Source organism: Lonchura striata, chromosome 1A (genome assembly GCF_050655825.1).
Source record: "Lonchura striata isolate lonStrDom1 chromosome 1A, ASM5065582v1, whole genome shotgun sequence".
Taxonomy (NCBI): domain Eukaryota; kingdom Metazoa; phylum Chordata; class Aves; order Passeriformes; family Estrildidae; genus Lonchura; species Lonchura striata.
In genome coordinates, this window is record NC_140741.1 from 26,203,017 (window position 1) to 26,226,924 (window position 23,908).

General features: G+C 51.3%; 1 protein-coding gene across 4 annotated transcripts in view; it reads right to left on the reverse strand.

Moving 5' to 3' along the window:
* Window positions 1-11,316: 11,316 nt before the first annotated feature.
* Window positions 11,317-23,908, reverse strand: part of CACNG2 (calcium voltage-gated channel auxiliary subunit gamma 2) — a 68,394-nt gene continuing 55,802 nt past the window's right edge. For all 4 annotated transcript variants that reach the window (XM_085569237.1, XM_085569236.1, XM_021553985.4 and 1 more), the window contains 3 exons: window positions 17,190-17,273; window positions 13,367-13,507; window positions 11,317-12,933 (listed from right to left, as the gene is read on the reverse strand). In XM_085569237.1, coding sequence (XP_085425363.1) covers window positions 12,398-12,933; window positions 13,367-13,507; window positions 17,190-17,273 — 761 coding nt within the window. In that variant the 3' untranslated portion in view covers window positions 11,317-12,397. The remainder of the gene's footprint in view (window positions 12,934-13,366; window positions 13,508-17,189; window positions 17,274-23,908) is intronic.

Here is a 23,908-nt window from a genome sequence, read left to right on the forward strand (position 1 = left end):
GCCAGCTCCACAGTGCCTGTCCTTTGTCACCCCCAAGCTGGACAATGGGCTCTGTGGGCTCAGAGGGACTCAGCTTAGGAGGTGGTGAGGAAAAGAGCAAAAAGTTCTGAGAAGAGGAATAGACTTAGGAATGAACAAATGAAGAGAAATAGACTGATAAAATGAAATTCCATGCTTTCCTCAGTTTCCTCTTCACTCCCGAGCCTGCATGAAGTTCATGCAAGAGAACGTAGTGCTGCTGCTGTCTACCAGAGATGGCAGATCACGTGCAGCTTGGTCTCAGCCCATCAAATTTCCTTTTCTGGTGACACAGTTGGATATAGGTGTGGGTTGGAGGAGATGGCATGCATAGGGAGTGGCTGGTGTGGGATAACTCCCTACTAGGCATGGATCTAATCCTCCATTTTCTTAGCAAGGAGAAGAATTCTATGAAAAAGAAAATCCAGTCTTAAGCAGGGGAGATTTTCTGCCATATTTAGAATCATAGAGTGTTAAGGGTTGGAAGGAACTTTAAAGATCCTCTAGTCCCAAATACCCTTGCCATAGACAGGGACACCTCCCCTAGGTTGCCCAAGGCCTTATCCAGCCTGGCCTTGAACACTGCCAGGGTTGAGGCATCCACAGCTTTCCTGGGCAACCTGTTCCAGTGTCTTGTCACCCTCACAGTAAGGAATTTCTTTCTTATATGCAGCCTAAATTTCCTTCTTTCAATTTGTAGCCATTAGTCCTTGTCCTGTCAGTACAGCTCCTGATGAAGAGTCCCTCTCTGGCTTCCTGGTAGTCCCTCTTCAGATACTAGAAGGTTGCTGTGCGATCTCCATGAGACCTTCTCTTCTCCAGGGTGAACAGAACCAACTTTCTCAGCCTGTCTCAGGTCACATTAACTAGGAGAGGGAGCAGGTCTGTCTCGCTTCCCACTTCACACCAAGCATTGCATCTCCCATGTTCTGTTGGGGCCCCACAGCTCTGTTTGCCTCTGGTCCTGTCCTGCTGACCTCACACTCTGCTGCTGCTGCTAACAGTTCCCCTCCTGGCCTCTGGTTTTCATGAAAGGCACATGAAATACATCGCTTCCTGGAAAAGTACTCCAAATCATTTGATCCTTGATCCATAATTTCAGTTCATCAGTTAATTAATCATTTAATCAGTTAATAAGACTAATCACTCTTCCCTGGAAGATGCTCATGAGAACAGCCAGGATAAATTGCTCCCATCTGTTTCTCCGTTCCTGTCTCCCACTTCTCTGGCTTTGGGCTTGATGCTGGTGTTAGCAGGCCCATAAAAGAGGGGCCCATTCCAGCACCTTAGATGTTCCAGTCCAAAACCTTCTCTTCCATCCATCTCCTCTGCAACTAAGGGCTTGGTAGAGAGCTGCCACCCCATGAGCTGGCACTGCATTGAGCAGCCTCCTCCTGCTGAGAGAGGATGATACACAGCTCAGGCAGTGTTACCAGGGCTTGCCAGGTTTAAGTGTAAGAGAGCAAGTCCAAGCACCCAACCCATTAGGGGCCTTTCCTAGAAAATAGATCACCTCTGCTTTGAAAAAGCTTTGGAAAGCCTTAAGATGGGTTGTTTTCCAGCCTGTATGATGGTACTTCCAATCAAAGAGGCAACTGAGGATTGGAAGACTAATGTTCACATTAAAACACTATTTTCTAGTAGTTCTTTTTCTCATTCTTATAAGAAATATATCAAAAATAGACAGTTGGTTCCTTTTCCTCACTAAAGACCAAACACACTGTATGCCTGTGCCATATGCTTAGTCTCCACTGCCCCGTGCTTCTTGACAAACCCAGAAACGAAGGGAAATAGTCTTCAGGCTTAACACCTTCCCACTGCGGGGAACCCTGATGTTCACACCCACCTCTTCAGGTCAGATTCCTCTTCCACAGTCATTGTCATCATCTTTAAAGCAGCAAAACTTCCTGCTGGCTCCAGGGCTTTTGTTGTAACCGATTTTGTCCATGTATGAACTGGCTCATGCCCCGGACCGATGTTCACAGGCTGGGAAGCCCTCCTTCCTTCCCTGGCCCTTCTCTTTGCATCCCATCTTTTCCATGGCACTTTTATCTGCCTCCTCAGTCTGCTGTTCTCTCAGCCCAGGTGATTTGCTGCAGTGCTTGGCCTCCTTTCCAAGAACTTCATTCCTCTCACTGTTGTCCTGGTTGCTGAACTATAAACCTGTCCTCTGGTGTGGTAGATGCTCACCAGATTTGTCAAGGAAATTCTTGGTTGGATTTCTAGGAAAATTCTTGATTACATTTTCAGGAACCCTGGAAAAATGACCATAAAACAGTATTACTGTGTATGTGCAGTGAATCTGATTTTTAATTTGCTGTCTGTGCAATCTGGTGGGGCTGGGAGCAGGTGGCACCTGGCAGACTTGCTGTGTGTGTTCAGACCAGCCCTGTCTTTCCAATAAGGTCCTCATGAGGAATGTGCTGACTTTATTGTTCTTGGTAGCAAATAGTGCTTTCACTGTGAAGCTTTTCCCCCCTTCCTCCTCCTTCTGTGCTGAGCTCTCTCTGGCTCCTGGGCTGGACAGTCTTGTCCTCACAGACAGACAGAAACTGAGCAAGGGCAGACCTACACTTCTTAAACCACACTGCTTCTATAGGCTGGGCTCAGAGGCTGACCTTGCACTGTCTGCTCTTTCCATGCTAACAGAAAAAAATCCACAAAATTTGATGTATCCAAAAATTGTCTTTCTGTGAATTAGTGCTGTCTCTTGCCTAGTTTTTACTATTTTTGCCACCAGTGTCAGAACTCTCCCAAGGTTTCTGTAGATTTGACCACCAGAGTCTGGACCACATGAATTGCCAAAGAGGCAGTGTGTGTGTCATGCTGCATCTTCACCCTTGGCTGCTGAGCACTGCCCTTTCCAGAGCTGCAGAAGGAGCCCAGGGCCTGGTGCCTCCCCTCAAACTGTCAGCAAGATTGTCTCCTTTGATCTGCATCAGTGTTGGATTTTATCCTAGCAGCCAACAGGCTAATTCCACAAGTTTATTCTACAGAGCTCAATTAGAGGAGCTGGCGCCAGCAGCGTCCCTGCTGGCTCCAAGCCTGCATCAGGAGAGGAAGGCTGGTGCAGTGGCTGGGGTATGAGCTTGGGAGTCCACAGGCTCAGCTGCAAATCTCTGCTCTGTGGCTGTTTTCTAGGCCACACCAGTAAGCTTCTGCAGTGGGAGCTTGTCGCCTCCATGCTGTGCAGGGAGGGACAACAGTCCCTGTCTGACTGGTGGAGATACAAGCTTTGGTAATGGGGAGCTGTGTTAACAGAGGCTGCTGCTTCTGGGAAATGCTGCATAGATCCAGCCAGATCTACAGCAGGAAAGAGGATGGGGCCCTGGGTGGCAGAAAGCACACAATGCCTTCTCACCTCTGGGTTAGCAGTTTGCTTTTCATCTGCTGGAGCCCCTCTCCATGCCCTGTGATTCTCCAGTCCCCAAGTCATATGCAGCACTGCCCTCAGAAGGCTCTCAGTGTGAGCAGAGATATGAGCAAAAAGGGTTTTCTTTACAAGGGCCCTTGCCCAGCACAGAAGCACTTGTGGTTATTTCCTTCAACATCATCAGTGTTAGAGTAACTTCTGTGAAAAATCAGAATCTTCTGGGGCTAAACATGCTGTGCAAGTGCTCTTGCCTGGCTGGTCTCTTCTCTGGAAGGCTTAATCTTTGTGCCAGCCAGGAAAAGAGGTCTAAGCAGAATATCAGAAGGCAGAAAAAGAGTGCAAGCAATTTCTGCTAGGAAGCACAGCTGAACCCTATTTGCACAAGACCTAGTTTCAAGGCAATAAGGAATCAAAAGCAGGCGCCTCCTATGTATAACATACTGTTCCCTTCCCAGGGACTGTCAAGAAGGCCCCCACAAAAGAGAAAGGCAGCAAGGGATAAGCAACAGCCTAGCAAATCCATGGTTGCCATTCCCTTCTCTGCTCCTTGGAAAGTCAGAGACAGGGCTGGCCGACACGCTTGGCTGCGGACAAATGTGCCTCTCAGGGTACAGGGAGTGCGGAGGGTACAGGGAGTACGGAGCCTCGGGGCCATTCCTTCCTCTCCTCTTGAGCAGATTTCAGCGCCATCTGCTCTCTTCTGTCTTTGGAGGAGTCAGCCGGGTGCTTTTGTCCCTTCTGGCAAAGCTGTGCTGCGTATGTCCCCCATCGGGTGTCAGGTACCCCGAGGCAGCTGGGAGGTATGTGCACTCTCAGCCTTGCTCCAAAAAGCTCCCACTGCTGCAGTCCAAGGTCTTTCTTTCTCTCCTTTTCCCTGGGTGCACTCTGTTCCTCTGGATCAGGCATTTCCCAAGGTCACAGCTGACTCCCAAGGTCAGGCCCAGGCTTTGCATTTGGCCCCTGCTGTAGGGGATGGGAAGGGGTTTGGGTTGGGAAAGAACCTTCCTTTCACCCCTTTTTCCCCAAAGGATCCACAAGCAGCACCAGGTACCTGAGGGAAAGTAGCAAGGGCAGAAGGAGACATGGGGCAGCCATGGGGCTCCCTGACCTTGGAAATGCTTTGTGGAATTACTCTTTTCTCTGCATGCATGAAGCATTACCCCACTAAACACTCCTAGATGATCCCTGGCCAATCATCAGTCAGAGCTGCAGAATTTAGAGTAGGAGAAATGGGGGGACTTGCTGATAAGCAGCTTCCTGGGCCATATTGCCTCCAACATCATGGCCACACCAAGCTCACAGTAAGAACTTTGTTGTCTGTCCTCCCCTCCTAAAATAATACCTGCCCCTGTGCTGGCTGGAGCTTGTCATGGGTGGGACTAGCTGAACCCCCAGGTAAATAATGTCCTTGTGTCCCCTCTGAGCTGCTGTCAGGAGAGGGGGAATGAGGGAAAACAGGTAGTGAGGAGTCCTGGAAGAGTGGAAAAGTCTGTTGGCTATCCTTGTGCACCAGGGGGGCACTGGGCAAGGGTCCCAGCGCTGCATCTTCCCTGGAAGCTGTGGGGCTGCTCCAGCTCCCGCACAGTACGGCTGTAGGCTCTGCTGCTGTGCTGAGCTCATCCCACGGGATGGCACTGCCTGCTCAGGAACAAGCAGCCCAGCCGGCGCTCCTGGCAGGCATAAATGCAGCAAATTAAATGGTGCTGGCAGATTCTGATTGACAGGTCCCTAGAGAGCAAAGTCCCTTGTTTTTTCCATCCCCGAGGGGATCAGGAGCAGCAGGAGGAGCAGCAGCGGAGAAAACCCTTTCCCAAGCCCAGTACTTTGCCCTTGTGGATCTGTTTCTGGGACTCAGCCCACTGCTGTGTATCTTGACCCCTTTGCTGAAGCCGCGGGTATCGGCCAGCCGGCTCCTCCACTGCGGGCGTTCCGCAATGTCAAGAGCTGACCGCTGCAGTGGATGCCGAGGCCACCGAGGCCCAGCCCTCACTGCGTACATGAGCCATGGCACCCTTGTCGCTCTGAGCCCAGGGTGCAAGGCCCGGAGGTTTCAATAAAGGGCAAGCGAAATGAGGCCAGCAGGGTTTGGCGTCATTCGCACGTTACTCCTCTCCACGGTGTAAAATTGGCACAAGTGACAACACTCTGCCAGAATGGTTCACGTCGGTGTTGGCTCTGCCACAGCCAGGTCAAAGCTGGGATTTGCAGCCAGGAAAATGGAGGCAGTCACCCAATTTTTGCTGCTGCAGTTGTGGGAAGCAGTATGGCCCATTGGGGTGTCCTCGATCCTCTGGCAGGGTCCTCAGGGCAGCTCCATGTCTGGCAGGTCCTCAGCACCCCTCTACCGGCCAGTTGGTTGATGGCTTTAGGAAGGTGCAGCCACCATGGATGCTGGGACATCACAGATGCCCTCCCTACCCTTGTGGGCACAGATCCCCAAAGGTCTTTAATGACCATGTCCGGGTGGCAGGGCCCTCTCTCTCGGGCTGGAGGGGAGTTTCTCATCTCCATGGGGCATCTTAGTTGCACAGCTATGCTGGAGCTCTGTGGAGCCAGCAAACTGTGGTACAGGTATGCTCAGCTTGATCAGAAGTTCTGTAATACCCTGCCTGGGTGAGGAGCTACACACTGCACAGCAGCCCACGTGTGGTCCAGCTCCGTGCCTCAGCTTAGCGTGAGGGGTGACTTGCTCCCCACTCTTGGGAGTAAAACAAAGGCTGGTGGCATTTAGTTCACATCTGCTTAATCTGCATAGGCCCTACTCAAATTTTATCCTCCATCTGCCACTCTTCTGTACGAAGACTGTTGCCTCTTCTATCTGTCTCTCCAGAAGGTTTCCAGAAGAGCCTGGGGAGATGAGGGGAGAAGGCCCCAGCAGCTGGAAGGTATCTGGGAAGGAGATGCCATGGTGTCTGGACCCACCTCTACCTTTGGGGATACTTCCAGGACATTCAGATAGTCCTTGATCACCCAGCAGCTTTAGTTAAGTTGACTGTACCTCTTCACAGACCCTCCTCCTCCATCAGCTCTCCTTCTCAAACCTTTCTGTGTCCTTGGCCTCAGTGCTTGGTTTTTGAAAGGCGAGCTGTGTGGCTGTCTCCTTCCCCCGTGGCAGTCCTCACATACAAGCAAGACAGCAGGCTTGCGTGTCTGACGCTTGGCCTCTCTCTGTAGTCATCTGGCACTAAAAATTATCTGCAGAGAAAAATACTGGGCTCCATACCTGGGTCTTAATATCCTCCCTCACCAAACCATAATTACTAATTACCACTCCTGGGTGTTTAAACCATTTGAATGATGCGGTTAAATGCCCGATGTTAATTTAATAGCCAAGTATCTGGGTTTCCCCACATGAGGAGCTCTCAGAGAGACTCCCACTGAAGCAAAACGCAGCCAGCTCTGGCTGTGGTCCATATGAGAGAGGCAGCAGAGGAGCAACAAGCACATGTTGACAGCAGACCCACACACGTGAGGGCCTGGGCATTACTCAGCAGCAATTGCTCCCTTACTCCACACCATTCCCCAAAGGGAGCCCCCTCTCCAGCCATACTGTGCCTCCATGGGATGAAGACCTGGTGCCACTGCCAGTGCAGGTCAGGTGGTACAGGCCCTCTGGAGCTCAGATCCTTTGCCAGAGCCATCCTTGTAAATTGCTCTGTCTGAGTAGGGCAGCACTCTCTCTGGCAGATGCCCTGCCTGCCTTCTACCCATCCCAGGCCAGCATTTGAGAGTGTGTCCTCAGGTTTGGAGAGGTGCTGTCCAAAATCAGCCCCTTGCAGTGACAGACACTGCATTCCTCTGGCACCTGAAAGCAGGGAATGACCATTGGCCCCAAAGAGGTCAGGAGGCTGGGTCATGACAGGGACCTGGCTGAAGGCATTGGACCAGACTTTGCCTGCTCCATCTCCACTCTGGCTGTGTTGCGAGGGGCCTGCTGTCTCTCCTTCCCCACTGCTGGGGCTTGGGACTGGGGCAGGAACTTTTCCAACCCAAATATTTTAACTGACCTCTCGAGTCTTCAGCTTCCCTAAGGCCTTAGTGGCTCAGTGCTGTAGAGGAGAAGACCTTGGTGCCCTGCTCACATCTGGCATACTCAGGGCCTGCCAGAGCACACAGTCAGCAGTGGGAGAAGCAAACACGTGGAATGGGGTGCTCTGAGAACTATGAGGGGCACAGGGAAACATATTAGGGTCTCTCACCTACGTAAGTGGTAATGTGCCTGGGGAGAGATGGGGAATGAGAGCTTCTGCCCACGCACAAGTCATTTGCTTTTGATGCTGCCCCTCTAAGACATCACTTAATATGACATTAATTAGTTAATGTTTGCAAAGTGCTTTGAACATGAAAAGTGCTGTATAAGTGCTGAATATTAGTACTAATTATTATGGCATGGAGGCTGGCAAAGTCTGAAGAGCATTCCCCACATCTAATTTCAGGCCAGAGCTGCTTTGCTGCCTCATCCCGTAAAAGCCAGACAGAGAAGGGAAGAAGCCTCTGCACCCTATGAGGAAGTGCACCCCTCATGGAGGGGGTGATCTGTGCCCCCCCTTCACTCCAGGCAGGATATTGTGTGGGAAGTGTAGCCACATCTCCCCAGTGCCTCACTGGCACTGGTGAGGATGAGGGAGTACACTCTTGCCCCAAGCTCTGCAGCAGGCCAGGATTGGAAACATCACAGGGTGGATGGAGGAAATGCAAGGAAGTTCTTTCAGCTTATCCCACCCATGAAGAAGCACTCAGCATGGATGGAGGTTTCAGAACCAGGCAAGGAGATGAGGAGGAGGTGAGAAAGTTTTGGGGTCTGTGCACTAGACAGGGTGGGAAGGCAGGTGCCTCCCAGATGTGCATGTGGCAGGGCTGGGAGCTCCCTGGTGTCCCCCAGACAGGCTCCTGGCCTGCTTTGCTTCCTCTCCCCTCTCTGTGCCCTCCTTTTTGGTGAGGATGCTGCTGGGAAGGGTCCCTGGAGGAGGAGCAGAAATGGGTCAGTGGGTGCCCCCAATTACCTTGGCAGTGAAGCGTCCTGCCAGCTGGAATGCTGGCGTGGGTGTTAGGTGCTACCAGGGGCCCAAAGAAGAGGGATGAGCTGGAGAAGGTTGTGCTAGAGGGGGTGCAGGGAGGGCCAGAGTGGGGACCCACTGGTGCTGGCTAGGGGGTACAGATGCTGAGCACAGGTATCAGCATGTGTGAGGTGCATTGGGCAGCAGGGAGAACTGCAGTGCTGTGATTGCACTGTGACCCAGCAGTGTCTGCTGGGACTCCTGGCGCCAGCTGTGCCTTCCTTGCTGCTGCCAAGTTAACTGCCCTGCTCCGACCTGCTCATTCAGCTCGAGATCTCACTCGTCTGCTGTGGGTCACACGCAGAGGTGCTTTGTCTCTCAGGTGCCTGTCCTTCCACATCATCCCTCCGGGCTAGCCGTCACGGAGTCTGATGAGGATTCTGGTCTGCTTCAGAAAGCTGTGGAGGGTCTCACAGGAAGTGAGACCCCAATGCAGGGTGAAGGGAAGCTCATTGGTGACACCCTTGCTACCAGTGGGTGAGTGGGGGGTGAGGGGACATGCCTAGTCCCCTTTGTGGGGATCTCACCTCCCTGCTCCGCTGACACCTTACCTGTTTCTGGGTCTGCATTTCCAGCTGTAAGTTATTCCCCCTCTCCAAGCTCCTATGCTGAACATTTCCACCAGGCACTCACTGCCAACCCAGCTACTGAGGAAATTGCCATGAGTGTCTGAACAAAACCCCGAAAGAAAGCTGGAGTCACTTTCTTTTTCCTTTTTGAGCCCTCCAGTGTGTATGAATTGAGACCTTGCTGGCAATTCTTGGCTTCCACTGTTTTCCAGTAGAATTGGAGCATCAGCCTTTGTGGTGTCTTCACCCCAGGAAGAATGGAACAGGAGGGGAGATGCTGGAGACTAAAGAGAGGCTGGAGCAGATGTTTTGGAGGGCAGCAGAGAAAGCCCAAGTATGACTTGAGTTTACCCACACTTGCTTAAAATAAAAAGCTATGGCAAAGCCCTCTCCTCTTGTCTCATCCGTTCTTGTATCTCAAAAACCATATTGAAGCAAGACCATCCTCTGAGTTTCCAATGAGGATGAAATTCTCCACAGCAGTACATTCTCTTGCTGGGTTTTGAGGTACTCTTCTGGCACTACAAATTCCCCCCCTCCCCGCCCCCAATAAATCCACATAAACGAAGACCAAGTTATATTAAAAAAAATCTTTATTTCATGTACCAGGATTTTTTTTGTCATTTTCTCTTTTTAAAATTTTTTTTCTTTTTAACAGTCTGAAAAAAACCCACGAAATAAAGAAAATGGAGGTTGGTTTCTTGTACTGGTTTGAGCTGGACACGAGCAACACCCTGGGGAAAAATCTTCCCCTCCAGCCCTTGCCTCTTGCCCACGCTCTCCCGGCTCCCTCCCGCACTCTTCCCCTTCCCTCCTGGCCCCGGGGCACGCTCAGCCCTGTGAATGCTCCCCAGCTCCGAGCAGTGCTGGGTGGGGATGGAAAGCCCAAAGCCACCTTCCCTCTACGCTGGAATCTGGGGAACTGGCTTTAACTTATTCCTCGGGGGGCATTGGAGGGGGTGGATGTTCCCTGTGTATCGTTCTGAAGGGCTGGGGGGCCACGGGAGGGGATGTCAGCCCAGCCGAGGCGCTCGCATCCGCCTCTTGCCCCGTGATGCCGTTTCTGGGGGTGACTGTGCCTCTGCTGCCCCCCGCCCTACCCCAGAGCGGGGAAGGGGGGGTGAAGCAGCAGTGGGTCGGGGGAAGCGGGGAGGATCTGGCTGCTTTAAAGCAGAACCCCCGCTGGGACCTGGAGCGGGGACCGCGCAGCTCCTAAAACTGGAGCAGCAGGAACGGGGACGGAAAAAAAGTTGAAAAGTGGGTCTGAGCTGCCGAAAGGCTCAGCGGCCCGATCCTGCAAACTCTCGGCTTTGTGCCTGCCCCGGGCGCTTATGCTTTCGGGGGTCAGCCCCAAAGGGGTCCCGTCCTCGCCCCGGGCTGGCCGGTGTCTGTGGGTGTCACAGGCACCCCATCAGCCCTGCTGCCACCTCCCCTCCCGCCTCCATCGGCAGCGGCTCTCGTGGAGGCAGCTGCATGGAAAGCCGGCGCCCGGTGCGCCCTTCCCCGGCTGGCAGGGAGGGAGGGGGCGGCAGCCAGGCCAGGGGGCCCGGGGCGATGGAGGGACCCGGCTCGCCTTGCCTTGCTGCTGTGGAGGGGAGCTCGGCAGTCGGGGACCCCCAGGAGGAGGAGGGCACAAGCCGCTGGGCGTGGGGACACCCGCTGGGCGTGGGGACACCCGCTGGCTTGGCGCTTCTCCCCGGCACGGCTCGGGGCTCGGGGCTCGGGGCGCGGGGCTCGGGGCTCGGGGCTCGGGGCTCGGGGCGCGGGGCTCGGGGCTCGGGGCTCCGGGCTCGGGGCTCCGGGCTCGGGGCGCTCTGAGCGGGGGCCGGCAGGCGGCACGGGCCGAGCCGGGCAGCGGGTGGCCGGCTTTGGGTCAGGGTGCGCGGAATGTGCCCAGGCGGGGACGGGAGCGATTTCAGGGGGCGGCTGGGTGGCTTCACCGTGCCCCGGCATGGCTGCAGCCCCACTGATGTGACCCAAGGGGAATCTGGGCAGATTTGAGGGGGGCATGGCTACCGTGGGGAGCCTCTGGAGCATTCACAGGAGAGCATGGGCCCACCAGGGCAAGCGTGTGTGAGCACGGGCACACGTGTGCGTGAGTGCTGTCCCCCCCACAGCATCCCATGTGTGTCCCCCCCACAGCATCATCACCCTGAAAGGATGGGAGCCCCAGCTGCCCTCTGCCAGCGCCCCCACCCTCTACCTGTGCTTCCCACACAGCTCCCTGCTGCCTCTTTTCTTTTTTTTTTCACAGTTTAAAGCTGAAGAAAACAAAAATGAAAAGAAAAAAAATACTATCTGTTCTTGCAAGTAAATCCACTTATTATATTTACATTTATTTATAGCTGTTGTTTTATTAAAAAATTGCCACTTTATTTTTTTAAGAAACTTCTTTTGTCCTTTTTTTTTTTTTTTTTTTGTCTCTCTGTGTGTGTGTCTTTATTTACTGTGTCTGTTTGTTTTTTGCACTGTCACCATTAACCCCAGGGTCCCCAGGGCTGGGGAAGTGGGGACCCCCCTGGGGACACTGTGGAGGGGTGACTCAGCAGCAGCTCCTGCACTCCCTAGGGTCACTTTAAACCCCTGTAGATCTGTGGAGGATAAGCAGATCCCCACGAATCCCAGGGGAATGGAGTGGATCCCCATGGGTCTCAAAGGAACAGAGTGGGTCATGGCTAACTCCGGCACCCAGGATCCTCCATAACTGGCCCAAGGACACCGAAGTCACTGGCAGCCAAACCCCCATCCCCTGTTCCGCAAGAAGCCTGTGCTGGATTGAAGGTAAGTGGGAAACAAACCGTAAAATAAAATAATAAAACCTCCCAAAATTAAAAAAGCTGCCTCCTCCTCCTCTTCCTCCCACTTGATTTATTGTCATTTTTTATTTCTTGGTTCCCTTTTATTTTTTTTAAATCTGTTTTTATTAAATGTTAAAATAATGGTACATGGGAAATCATGCATTTTCTTTTAAATTTATTTCTATTTTTTTAAATCTCTTTCTCTCTGTTTTAAGGATTTTATTTTTTTTCTTTTTTCTTTTGCTTTTTTTTTTAAGAATTTTTTCACTGTTGTCTCTTTCCTCATGTTTCCTTTTTGTTTGTGTAGTTTTTTTTCGTTCACTCGCTTGTTTATCTGCTTATCTGCTTGTTCCTTTGTTGTTGTTTTTTTTTCAGTTTTTTGTTTGCTTTTGTTGGTTTTTTTTTTGTGGATTTTTTTTTTTTTTTGCATTGGGAAAGTCCCCACTCCACCCAGGGGCGCTTCCACCTCCTCCTTCCCCACCCCCCTGCTGCCCCCTGCCTCCTTCCACCCTCCCCACCCTGCAGCCCACCCCCGTCTCCTCCTGCCCGTTCCTGCCCCATTTTCAGCTCCTGGCGACGGCTTCATACCGGGGTGGTCCGGCGGTTGGCTGTGTTGGTGTGGATAGAGTCCTTGTTCTCTTTCTGGATACAGTTGTGAACCTGGAGGAAACTGTTATCCCTGTCGGAGTTGTAGGTGGCGGTGGGGGTGGTGGTTGCCTTCAGCGGGTCCCTGGTCAGGGTGTACATCGAGATCTCTGTTGATGGCAGGGTGTTGAACCCTTTGATCCCGACAGGAGAGGCATCCCTGGAGTGTGAAGGCTCAGTGGAGCGGGAGCTGGAGCGACTGCGTCTCTGATAGCGGTACCGGTAGCTGGGGATGCGGGTGATGGCGGAGGACTGGAGGTAGTCCGTGGCACGAGCGTTGGCACGCAGCTGTTTGTGCCGGTCTATGAACATGTGGACAGCCAGCACTCCCACCATCTCGGCTATAATGAAGGACAGGGCTCCAAAATAGAATGACCAGCCGTAGGAGTAGCTGTTTTTCTTGGAGTCACTCTTGGAGGGGTCTCCAGCGTTGGCTGATATGTATACGATGATGCCAATTATATTACTCAGACCTGCAAGCCGTCCGGCGGGGGAGAGAGAAGGAGATGTCAGGAAGGTCACACATGGCAGTGGTGGGGGCTGTGGGGTTGAATCCCCTCCTGAATGGGCAGCTTTCCTTGGGAAACTCAGGCAAAACCCTCCTCATATGTCTGTCGCTTCCCTGGCCTGCACTTCTGGTCCCTGAGGGTTGTCAGATGTTATAGAAACTCTCCCTCTGTCACCTCCCAAGCAGGAGGAAAGCCCCTGCCAGCCTGCCTCTGCTGGGCGATCAGGCAGGATGGAGAGGCATCCTTATGATGCTGCTTTCAGCCTGAATGAGACTTATCAGGGCTGGGAAATGCACACACTCCTGCTTACACTGCACCCCAGCAAATGTTCTGGCTGGGTGTCCCCCCAACCCCTGGAGCCCACCCCTGGGGCATCAGGCCCTGCGCACCCCTTTACCTGCAGACACGAAGAAGATGCCGGCACTAAGGATGATGTTGTGTCGGGTTTTGTAGAACTCGCTGGCTGCAATGCAGAGTCCACCCATGAAAAGCAGAATCACACTCAGGATCGGGAAAATACTAGAGGCTCTAACAGCCCCTGCAGAAGAGAGAGGGAGGGCAGGGCAGAAAGAACAACACAGGTGTGAGAGAAAGGAAAAAGGGGCATGGAAATGGCACCGAAGTGAGGGGATGGGGGCACGCGAGCACGTTTAGTGGGTGTGGGTGAAGGGGAGAGACAGAGGGCGATGTGCAGTAGGGGAGTAATTTAAGGAGAGATAAAGGCATTGGGGGATGGAGGGAGGGAGGGAGAGAGAAACCAAGTGTGTCAGAAAAAGAGTGGTCTGAAGCAACTCTCCCATGCCCTGGCCACTGCTGCTGCCACAAAGCTGGTGGTTCAGCACAGGGAGGCAGAGGGGGCTGTGGGGCTGGTGGCTGGGCTGGGAGCCTGCCTGCATTGTCTGTGCCCCCTCAAACTGTTTTTTCCTCTGTTTTTGGGGGGACTGTGGGCTGGAGGGGGAGCCCAGGCACCATTCAGCTTCTCCTTCTGCGGGTCTCTGCTGCTCAAGCCTGCACTTCAAAGAACAGCAACCCAAATGCTTCCTGCAGAGCTGCTCAATCTCGAATCCTCCCAAAAGGACATGAGCATTTCAAGGAGAATTTTTTTTTTTTTTTAAGGCTGAGAAGGAGCTCATGGTGCCATGCACTGCTCTGCAGCTGCAGTGAGGACTGAGAAGAAACAATCCCAGCCCTGTGTGCCGAAATGCGGGGCTTATCCTAGTGATTAAATGACTGGGCTGCTTCCAGAGGGCAGTGATGGTTTGGATGTGCCAGCTCCCACACACGCACACTCTCCATCGGTCGATACGGGAAGAGCTCAGCCAGCAGAGGGCAATGGCATAGATGCACAGATGCACGTATATACTCATATGTGCATGCAAAACATACCCCAAAGCTTCTGGGGTGCCTGACTCGTGTTGCTGCAGCGAAAGGCCAAGTCTGTGTGTACGCACACCCACACACAGGCACGCACGCACACACCGCTCGTGGGCGGCTCAGTGGGAGCCAGCGCTCTGCCTGAGTCTGCGTTGCAAATATTCCTATTTTTTTTTAACTAGGAAGGCCTTCTCTCCTCCCTTCACAAGAGAAAATAAGCTGTTAAAGTGTGAAATGAAGCCTTGCTTGATAAAGAAAGGTATCAGACAGGCTGGTGCAATTCTGCTTGTGGAGCAAAGATCTGGAAGGGGGGATGAAAGCTAATCCTTCCTTGCCTGCAAGAATGAACCCAATGAAGCAAATGCAGGACTTCTTCCTAAGTGAGCAGAGACCCTGCTTCAAAGATCCTGTTGGCCTCTGGATCCTTTAAGGTACAAGCAATCAGCTCTTTGAGGGGGGCCTACGCACTACTTGTGATGGGGGAATGCAGAAGGCAGGGAGAAACCTCTCTTGCTTGCTTTCCAGGTTGCCTGGCTGTGCTTCAAGGAACAGGATAACAGTAATAACCATCTTAATAGCTTCTGGAAATCAAGGTGGCATTTGACAATGAGAAGCTTAAATGGCAGGAAGCAAACGTCAAGCAGACACCCACTGTTGAGAGGCTTTCTAGGGGGATGCTTGGTCAGTCCTGCAACTTGGTCCTGACTACATCAGTTTTATCTGTGTCTTAATTCAGAAATTCACATCTGTTGGGAGAACACAAAGTTGCTGACTGACATGGGAAGCTGCAGGTGTCTTGTGATGGAGAAGGACAGCAGCATTCCTCAGCCTTTCAGGAGGACCATGCCAGCAAGAGAGGAGGAGAATATCATCCAGCCTTCCTAACTTCAGAGCCTGTGGCCTAAAGAAAAGGGGCTGGTGGTGTATGCTCCCTAAACTCATCTGTGTCTGCTAGCAAGGAAACAGAGGGATGCTTCTGCTTCCTCTTTGATAATAGATTTTTGATTTCAAAAATCCTAAGACACCTTATGTGGATGGCTGGCAGAAATAATGGCTAAACCCTTCTAGCCAGGCCATGGACACTGTCTCATCACTGTCCTGGTCCCCTGAGGCATGAGGGACTACTCTGATACTGATAAACAACTTCCTAGATGGTCCTGATGGTACTGCCAGGCATCGCCCATGCAGAGCACCCAGGGACTCTGGTTTGATAGAAGTTCTGGGAAGAAGCTGTTCAGTGGGGTCCTTCTCCATGCAGGTCTGAGCCAGCAGAAATACCAGTTCCCTCAGGAATGACCAAAATCATCCTTTATTGACTTGCCAAATCCCTCTTTGAACCTGGTTCCTACTTAAAAAGGGCTCTACCCTGGGGACACTGTCAGGTCCTGACATTGAGCCAATTTTTGTCCTCAGATCTTATTCTCTCTGTGGGAATAAACCCATCCTTCTTGTGATGTTTGGCCCCTTCCCCAGACCATTTTTTCTGAAGTGCAATTGATGCTGCAAGCAGCTTCCTTGCTCCTAAGCAGCTCTGCAAAGGCTGATTTGCCCTTGGAGGCAGCCTGCAAACCTTTGGCATCCCTGTGCCAAACCGGAACAAACCTCTATGTTCAGCTCTGCTGTTTAGGGGCCATGCAGCAATTAAGAGACCGGTGCTGCAGAGAGGCAGCTGAAAGAAGCAATCTCCCTCGGTTATTTACAATTTACAGTGGATGAAGGACTGTTTGAGAAACCAAGAGGAATCAGCATAAGATCTGCCTCTTTTCACATACAAATGAGCTTCACAGATCTGAAATTATCTCTCTCATCCCTGCCGCAGGGCTGGGTTTCCACATCTGGCTTGGAGCACACCCGGATGACAAGGAGCTATTCTGAAAGACTCCCGGTCTTTGGAAGCCTCTGATGATTAACCTTGGAAGGTCAAAAGCACTTATCTCAGATTTCTGTTGGGAGAAGATCTCATGATGTCAAAAGACACTGGGCTTGTGGAGGGAGGGCAGGATAGCAAGGTGGAGACCTAAAAGGATTGTTCCCTCTTCAGCTGTGCTAAAGGAAGAGTAAGCACCTGCCTCTGGGGTGGGTGGAAATGCTGGCTGGGGAGGGGAGGGCAACCAGGCAGAGCAACGCATGATGTGGATCTGTCCTGCTGGCCAGGGTGCTGCTGCACAAAGCAGTGTGAGCTTCACTTACACATCTCAGGCTGCACTTGGAGCCTGGGCTGGGTTTCATTACAGACAGGTGCCTAGGGTTCAGCACCTCTCCTAGGGGCTCTGGGTGAACACCAGGTCTTTCCTGTGTGGGCTCTGGCTGTTCTTATTCCTGCTGCCTGCTCCCGTCACTAAAACCAGCGAAGATCAGATCTGCAGCCTCTGTAGGGAAGCAGTGTTTGGGGGAAGGTGAAGACAGCAATAAGAGCTCCTCAGACAAAATCCAGCTAATTGCTTAGGTCTGGTGCTACTGGAGCATCGGAAAAGGAAATATAAACTTTCTCTGCTTTAGGAGGACACGCACACTCACACACATGCTGCCCCAGCTAGGCCAGTCTGACCTTCGACTCAATCAGCAGCTTTTCAGTGGATTTGAATTAAGATTCTGATTCTATATCATAATTAATTGCTGCTAATAAAAATAATGCCATTGGTTGTTACTGTGAGTTCAAATTTGCACTGTCTCATAGGCAGAGCCCCTGGGAGGTGAGCGTGGAGTAGTTTTTAGGGGGTGACAAGGCTCTGCGGTTTCCACTGAGCCTCACAGGTCCCAGAGTCTCTACTACCCTGTGTTCAGAAAACAAAAGGCACCCGACGCTAGCACCTACGAGCCATTGTAAAAAGAGCCTGCGGACTTACGGAGGAAATATTCTGCTGTATCGGCTTCATAATCTGCATCCTCAGGGAAGTGATCGATTTGCTTACACAGACCTTTAAAATTCCCTATGGAACAAGAGAAAAAAAGAACAAATGAGAACACCAAAACCTGCCTTGCAGGAACAGCTGCCCTCGGCATCACCTTTTGTGCCCACCTGCCTTCCTCCAAGGCAGCATGCCCACTGTGTGTGCATGCCCGGGAAATGCCCGGGGCCTCTCCTTGCACACTCGCACGTGTATTTGCACAGGAATGTGGGGTTTGCTGTCAGGATCCAGCCTGACACCCACCTAGCCCAGCACGCCTCACTGCGCAGAGGAGAGCACCAGAAGCTGTGTGACTCCTGCTGCAGACAGGCAGGAGAGCACTGCCCGCCTCGCAGGGAGGCGGGATGGGAACGGGAACCAGGTACTGGGCAAAGTACAGGTGTCAGGGTCCCTTCCCTCAGCATCACAGGCATAACTGAGGTACATCATCAGACCTCAGTGTTTCCCCAGTCATGGCTCACTGGATCCCAGCAGTGAGGGGATCAGGGCAGGATGATTCAGTGTGGGTTGCAGAAGTATTTGTTTCTCTCGGCTGTGAATTTGCTGCCCTCTCATTCAGTGGGTAGGATATATCCCTTTGTTCCAGTTAGGTGTGAAAAAAAAAGCCTTTAATCTACTTTCTCTATATGACTGCTCATTTTTGCATACCTTTGTCAGGCTTGCTCTTGTGTCCTCTCACAGACTGAGGCTACAAGAAGCTCAGAGCAACTGTGTGTATGCACTCAACAGAAAAATACCCTGGTGCTGGGGGAGCAAAATCTTCCACCATAAGTGAGGGAAGCTGGGCTGGAGACAGTTCCATCAGACTGGTGTATGTACAGGGCCTTCTGCCAGTTTCAGTCATGGGGCACCCTGTTTCACACACTCCATGACCAACAAGACCATCCCAGCAGGGGCCCAGTGACATCTTCCAAGTCTTTTGTTAGCTGGGATGTCTACCAGGCTCTTACTTTCATCACTCATATCTCCTCTTGACATAAGGAATACTCCAGAGACGTACTCCTCAAGCCACATAATTTATTTTTCACCATGACCACTGATTAATTAGTATCTCAAATGATCAGGTTGTCCATTCTTGTACAGGGTTGACCATGTGAATGACAATGTCATTATACCTCCTGGGGTTCCCACAAATTTTTTCTCCTATCCTCCATTCCATTTCCCTCTGGACACTTGCACTGAGTGGCCATTAACACAGAACTGATGGACATAGAAAGGAGAAATACACTGTCTGCATGAGGTGCGTGGGTAGGCATAGTGACCCTGTGGGCCCCCTCATCAGATGCCAACCAACAAAGTGGCCCGGGCTCATTGATCCCTCAGCAGAAGCATTTGGAGCCCGAGTCTGAAAAGTGACAAATGCTGTGGCAACCTGGGTAAGCCTCCTGCCACCCTGACCCCAAACCCAGCTTCTGGACCAGCTGGGTGTGAAGGGCAGGGGGAAAATGAAGCCACCACACTTGAGGCTGTTGCCTCTGGGAAGAGCAACAGAACTCTTCCAAACCAAACCTACCCAGGCTTACACCTGCAGTCACCATGTCAGGTCTTGGTAGGTCTATTCCAGATAAATTTGAATGATCTTTCAGATATTTGTGAACAGATGGAAGAAGGACCAAGCTCAAAGTATTCACCCTGAGTTTCTTCTTGAGGCCAACCCTTGATGGATTAACATTTGAGACGCAGTCCTGAGTAAATAGCTGAGTAAATGGAAGGCAGGTAGGTGGGTTCCTTTAGGGCTACCCCCAAGTCTGGCTTCTTCTGCATCCATCTAGCATGGTACCTATTGCATTTAGCTACTCATTCGAAGAGCTTGCATGAAGAGACTGGAGTCAGCAGAGAGAAGTGTGTGCGTGCATTAAGAGGTAAGTAATAGGAGAAGAAAGTAGGAACAAAGCCTCTCTGTGTAGCTCTGACATACTATTCCCACACTGAAACTGTGGGTTATGAAAGGTTGTTAATCACCCATCCCCAATCCAGTTACCTTGTTCAAAATGTGTCTACTTCTCAGCTATGGCTCTTCCGGAAGGGAAGCTTCATAGCCAAGTCAATTGCCTTGGCACACTTCCACCCTGCTACTTGCCCACTAAAATCCTATGAGGCAGGCAGATACAGCATGAAGGGGGTCTTTTCCCTTGCTTGCCCCTAACTGCCTGGGGCCATCTGCCTGTGACAGATGAGCAACTCCTCGTCCTGGTCCTTTGGCGGCTGTCACTGCTGTACAGTGCATGTGAACACTGGCACACTCCAGGGCACTGGGGAGGTCTCCAGCTTCAGATTTCAGTTCCTTGCCCAGCAGATCTTGAACACTGAGTTCCTCCTGCCTGTACATGCTGGGGGAGCAGGCAGAACCTGCATACACCTCCCAGGTGATGTTCCTGGCACACAGCCAGAGACTCCCAGTTGGAATCAGCCAGGGAGGGAAGACGCAGTGCATCTGGAAACCCCCTCACTGTGTGACATCCTTTCCCTGCTTCCTTTTTTCTCCCTCTCCCCCGCTCTGTTTCTTGCTGAATTTGAGGCTGATTAATTCCTATGTAAAGAATTGAGCTGCCTGGGGAAGATGCTGCATCTGGTGCAGGCTGTCTTTTATATGGACTTGCGTGGGATAGCTGGTTAGAGGTTCAGCTGCTTAGGCAGGCTGAGGGGATATGCAGGCTCTTTGAAAATCTGCTCCTGGTGCTCAGTGTCCCAAAGGCTTTGCTGACCTGGCTCAGCAGGGTACTTGGCCATTAGAGTGTCCAGCCTTGGCTTGCTTAAAATGCTGTGCCATTGTGGAGCTGCCTTTCTCCACAGGCTCATATGCTGTGCCAGGCTGACTCCTGCCCTGGATCAACCCTACCAGGGTTCATGAGGGCAGTGCTGGTCCCACTTTAGCCCCTGCTTTGTCTGTGCTCAGCACAGAGTGCTGTGGGTTTGGATGCTGACTGTTCGCCTGTGATACCACACCCTCTCCTCCAATGCCTCCTAGCTCCTCTGGGCGATGGATGGGGAAAGGATGCAGAATTTAGGTCATTAATGCGCTAACTGGGAACATAAGAGAACAAGATTCAGTTTTTGCTCTGCCACAGGCGTGCTGTTAAAACCACTTCTCTCTGCCTCAGAGTCCCACCCTGTAAAATGGGGGTGACAGCACTCCTCTGCCTGGTGCCGTACGGGGACGTGTTAAGCAGGGCATGGTGTGGGTGTGCTGGTGCCAGCAGCTCCCAAAGTGCACGGAGTAAGTGAGTGATGGATGGCAGTGGTTCAGAAACCCGCTTGGTGTGGGGAAGGCCCTGATGTCACTTCTTGTGCCAAGGTCACTCGGCAATTCTCTGACGGACATCTGTGGCCTGCTGAGATGGTACAGCAGCTTCGCTGGCACCTGTGCTGGTGGAAGCACAGAGGGGGGATGGAGCAGCTCAGCAGTGCTGCTGAGGTCTGACACTACAGCCTTTTCTCATGCTGCACGTGTGGTCTTCGGAGCCAGGGATGGTGTGAGCTGTGTGCCACTCTACAGTTAATACTCCTGAACGCCTGAGCAAGTTCAAATAATTATGTGGGAGGGCATGTAGGGCTCTGAGAATCCCCCCAAGGAAGTAAGAACAACATCTTCCCTCTACTTGAGTCCCTTTGCCCTTCACATTCTTCCCAACTCCAGGCATTTCATGCTGTGATCCTTGAAATGGGGCATGTATCTCTGTCTTCTCCCATACGTCTCTCAGAGAAACTTAAGCCACATGCTTCCACCTCCTCCCTGTAGCTCTTCAAGTGCAGTTTGGGCTCTCCCCTCATCCATGCTCATGTTCACTCATCAGATCTTTCTCCTGTTTCTCAGTCCTTCTCATTCATGACAGCATACACCTTCCTCTCTCTGGTGTATTAGTGTGGGCATCCTCTGAACAGCCTGCTTTGGGGTGTGCAGGCTGCAAAGAAGGCGGGGATGAGCATCAGCCTGTCTCAGGAAAGGAAGGCTGCAGATGCCCAGGTCCATGGAAAAGCACAGAGCAACTTTCACATCCCTTGTGTGTTACTGGGATTCGTTAAGCATGATCACCACCATTTGTTTGTTGCCTGCCCCAGCTTTGGAAAATGCAGTTTAGAAGAGCCAGGATTGGTGCAGTAGGCACCCCTCCAGTGCCTGGCCAAGGACAGAATTTGCCCAGTTGGGCCATTAGGAGCAGACACAATCTCTCATACTGCCAAGAGGGACTAAATGTCTAAATGTCTAAGATTAAATTCAACGTCAACTGTGCGTTCATCTCTGAGAGAGACCTCCTCCAGTGTGGCAGGATCATTGTTTATCATTGTCTATCCAGGACAGCTGGCAGCCACCAGCCCTGCTGCAGCAATACTCAGACTGAGCTACTCCCGATGAGAGCCCAGCTCGGTATTGTTGGTGATACAGTTTATTTTTGTGCCGCTTTGTGCAGCCCTCTCTCTTTCAGAAGTCTTGCTTGCCTGCAGAGTGCAATCCATTGCAAAATAGTAAGTTCCAAAGAATGAAAAGCTACTCCCTTCCTGCGAGGTAGGAACACTTTTAAATGGTCATGACCATACATCTGAAAACTGCGAGCCAGAGGCAGAGGAAAAGACATCCAAAAGGAGAGAAACAGACAAAGAGGGATGAGAACAGAAAGACCTGTTTTCCCAGGATGATTTGTGATATTTCCATTTATGGAGAAAAGCAATCCACTGAAAGCTTTCCTTCAGTCACAGTCTCTAATTTAGCAGAGGTTTTGGCATGATGGCTTCTAGAGAAATAAATAAAGGGGGCTGGATATAGCTGTTGTCTCTAAAAGCTGAGAAAGATGGTTTGGTGTTGGCCAATATAACTTTCTGTCACATGCTCCCCACATCATTTTAGGCAAGCCACTTACTCCCCACACACCTCTTCTTTCACTCAAAATGGAAATAATGTGTTTCCCTGCCTCAGGAGAGTAGGCTGAGGATATTTATATTAAAAATATGAAAGTGATCAGACACTGAATCATTTGGGCCTGATAATTGTCACACCATCTAGTTCAAATGTAACATGCTCATTTTTGAAGTGACCTTCTGTGCATGAATGCTGTGCAAACATGACAGTTCTCAGAAGTTCCCACTTGTGCTGCCTGCCTAAGAGTCAACTTTGGTGCGGATTAAACTGTTTGCTATCTGCCCATGAAAGAGATACAAGAAATGGCACATGACAGGCAGGTAGTCTGACACTACCACAAATGTTTCTGCTCCAGGATTCTCTTTCTGAGCAGTGTCCCTTTGGTACCAGGTGGTGAAGTGGGGCTCAGAGCCAGCCTCTGAGCTACAGAGACAAATTCCACAGCTACATGGCAAACTGCTGGCATGCCTTTCTTACACACAAAAGGCTTCCAAACCAGGAGAAGAAGAGGTCTGCCATCCCTGTCAAAAATTGACACTGGTGACACTGAGTTGTTAATGCCCAACCTGACATGACTGCAAGAGTATGGAGTGAGGTTTCATGAAGTGACAAAGAGCACAGGAAACCTTTTGAAGGCATTTTGATTGCCCTCCTCCCTTCCAAGAAAGAAGCACTTGAGAGCACACATAATTTTGGGGGATTTGGAGCTGCGGTGGTAGGGAACACAGACAGTGCTTTTGGGCATCTGCTTTTACCCGCCTATGCCGACACTCCCAAAAGAAAGACTGGCCCTTCAAAAGGGCTCATTACCCTCTCTAGGAATCTCCATAGATAGCACCTTACAAAAATTGGGCCATCTTTTCACCTGCCTGAGTACGCAGGTTACAAGGTGTAGGCCTAAAGCAGCAAACAGAGCACAAGGGATGGTCATTCTGGGGCTGGAGCAGGTGCTGCTCTTGCAGCTCTGACCCTGCACAGTGGCAGGGGATGCTGTGCTAGGGTAATACCTTTTGACCCAGGTGGGTAATTTTAAGACTGAAGAGTGCTCAACTGTCATTAGAGACAAAGGGATTTTCCACTACAAGGTGAAGGTCAGTGGGGCAGTAAGTGTCGTCTGCGGAGTTGACCCTGGGACAATAGCAGAAATCCCATGGGAACTACAGGCCATCACAAATCTTGCCACCTTTCTGTCCAAATGCAATTCACCTGCTTTGATGTGGTCTTCTTCAATGCAAACATGCAGCAATGCATATGTTAAAAATCCCAAACAAAACCCTAGCAACATAACCAGTACGTGGCATACATAATTCTCTCCCTCGGGAGAGGATAAAAGAACAAACCACATGTGACTGATATCAAGCTCCATCACTTAATGTGCCAATGGAATTCATTCAGATATTGTGCTGAAGAAGCCTGTAAAATAACTGGTGCAACACAGAAATTTGTCTTATTGTTATGAAAGAATATCTGCCCCTGACTACAAGGTAGAACCATTATACCACTTACAGACCACTGCTGCCTTGATGAGCATGGGGAAGAGGTGTATCACAGCACATTAGTAATGACCAAAGCTACAGCAGTAAAATGGCCTAAAACATACTGGTTCTGAGGAGATTAATTTATTCAGGAGATGGCTGATAAATAGGGAAAGAAATGCAGACATAGATGGCAGAAATAAGTGGGAGAAGCCAGTATGGGGTAGCATTGATGAGGAGATGATGAGATGGAAGGAGAGGGGTATAGAGAGCTGCTAGTGAGCACCACAGAGATTAATCCCACCCAAAACAATACCAGACTCCTG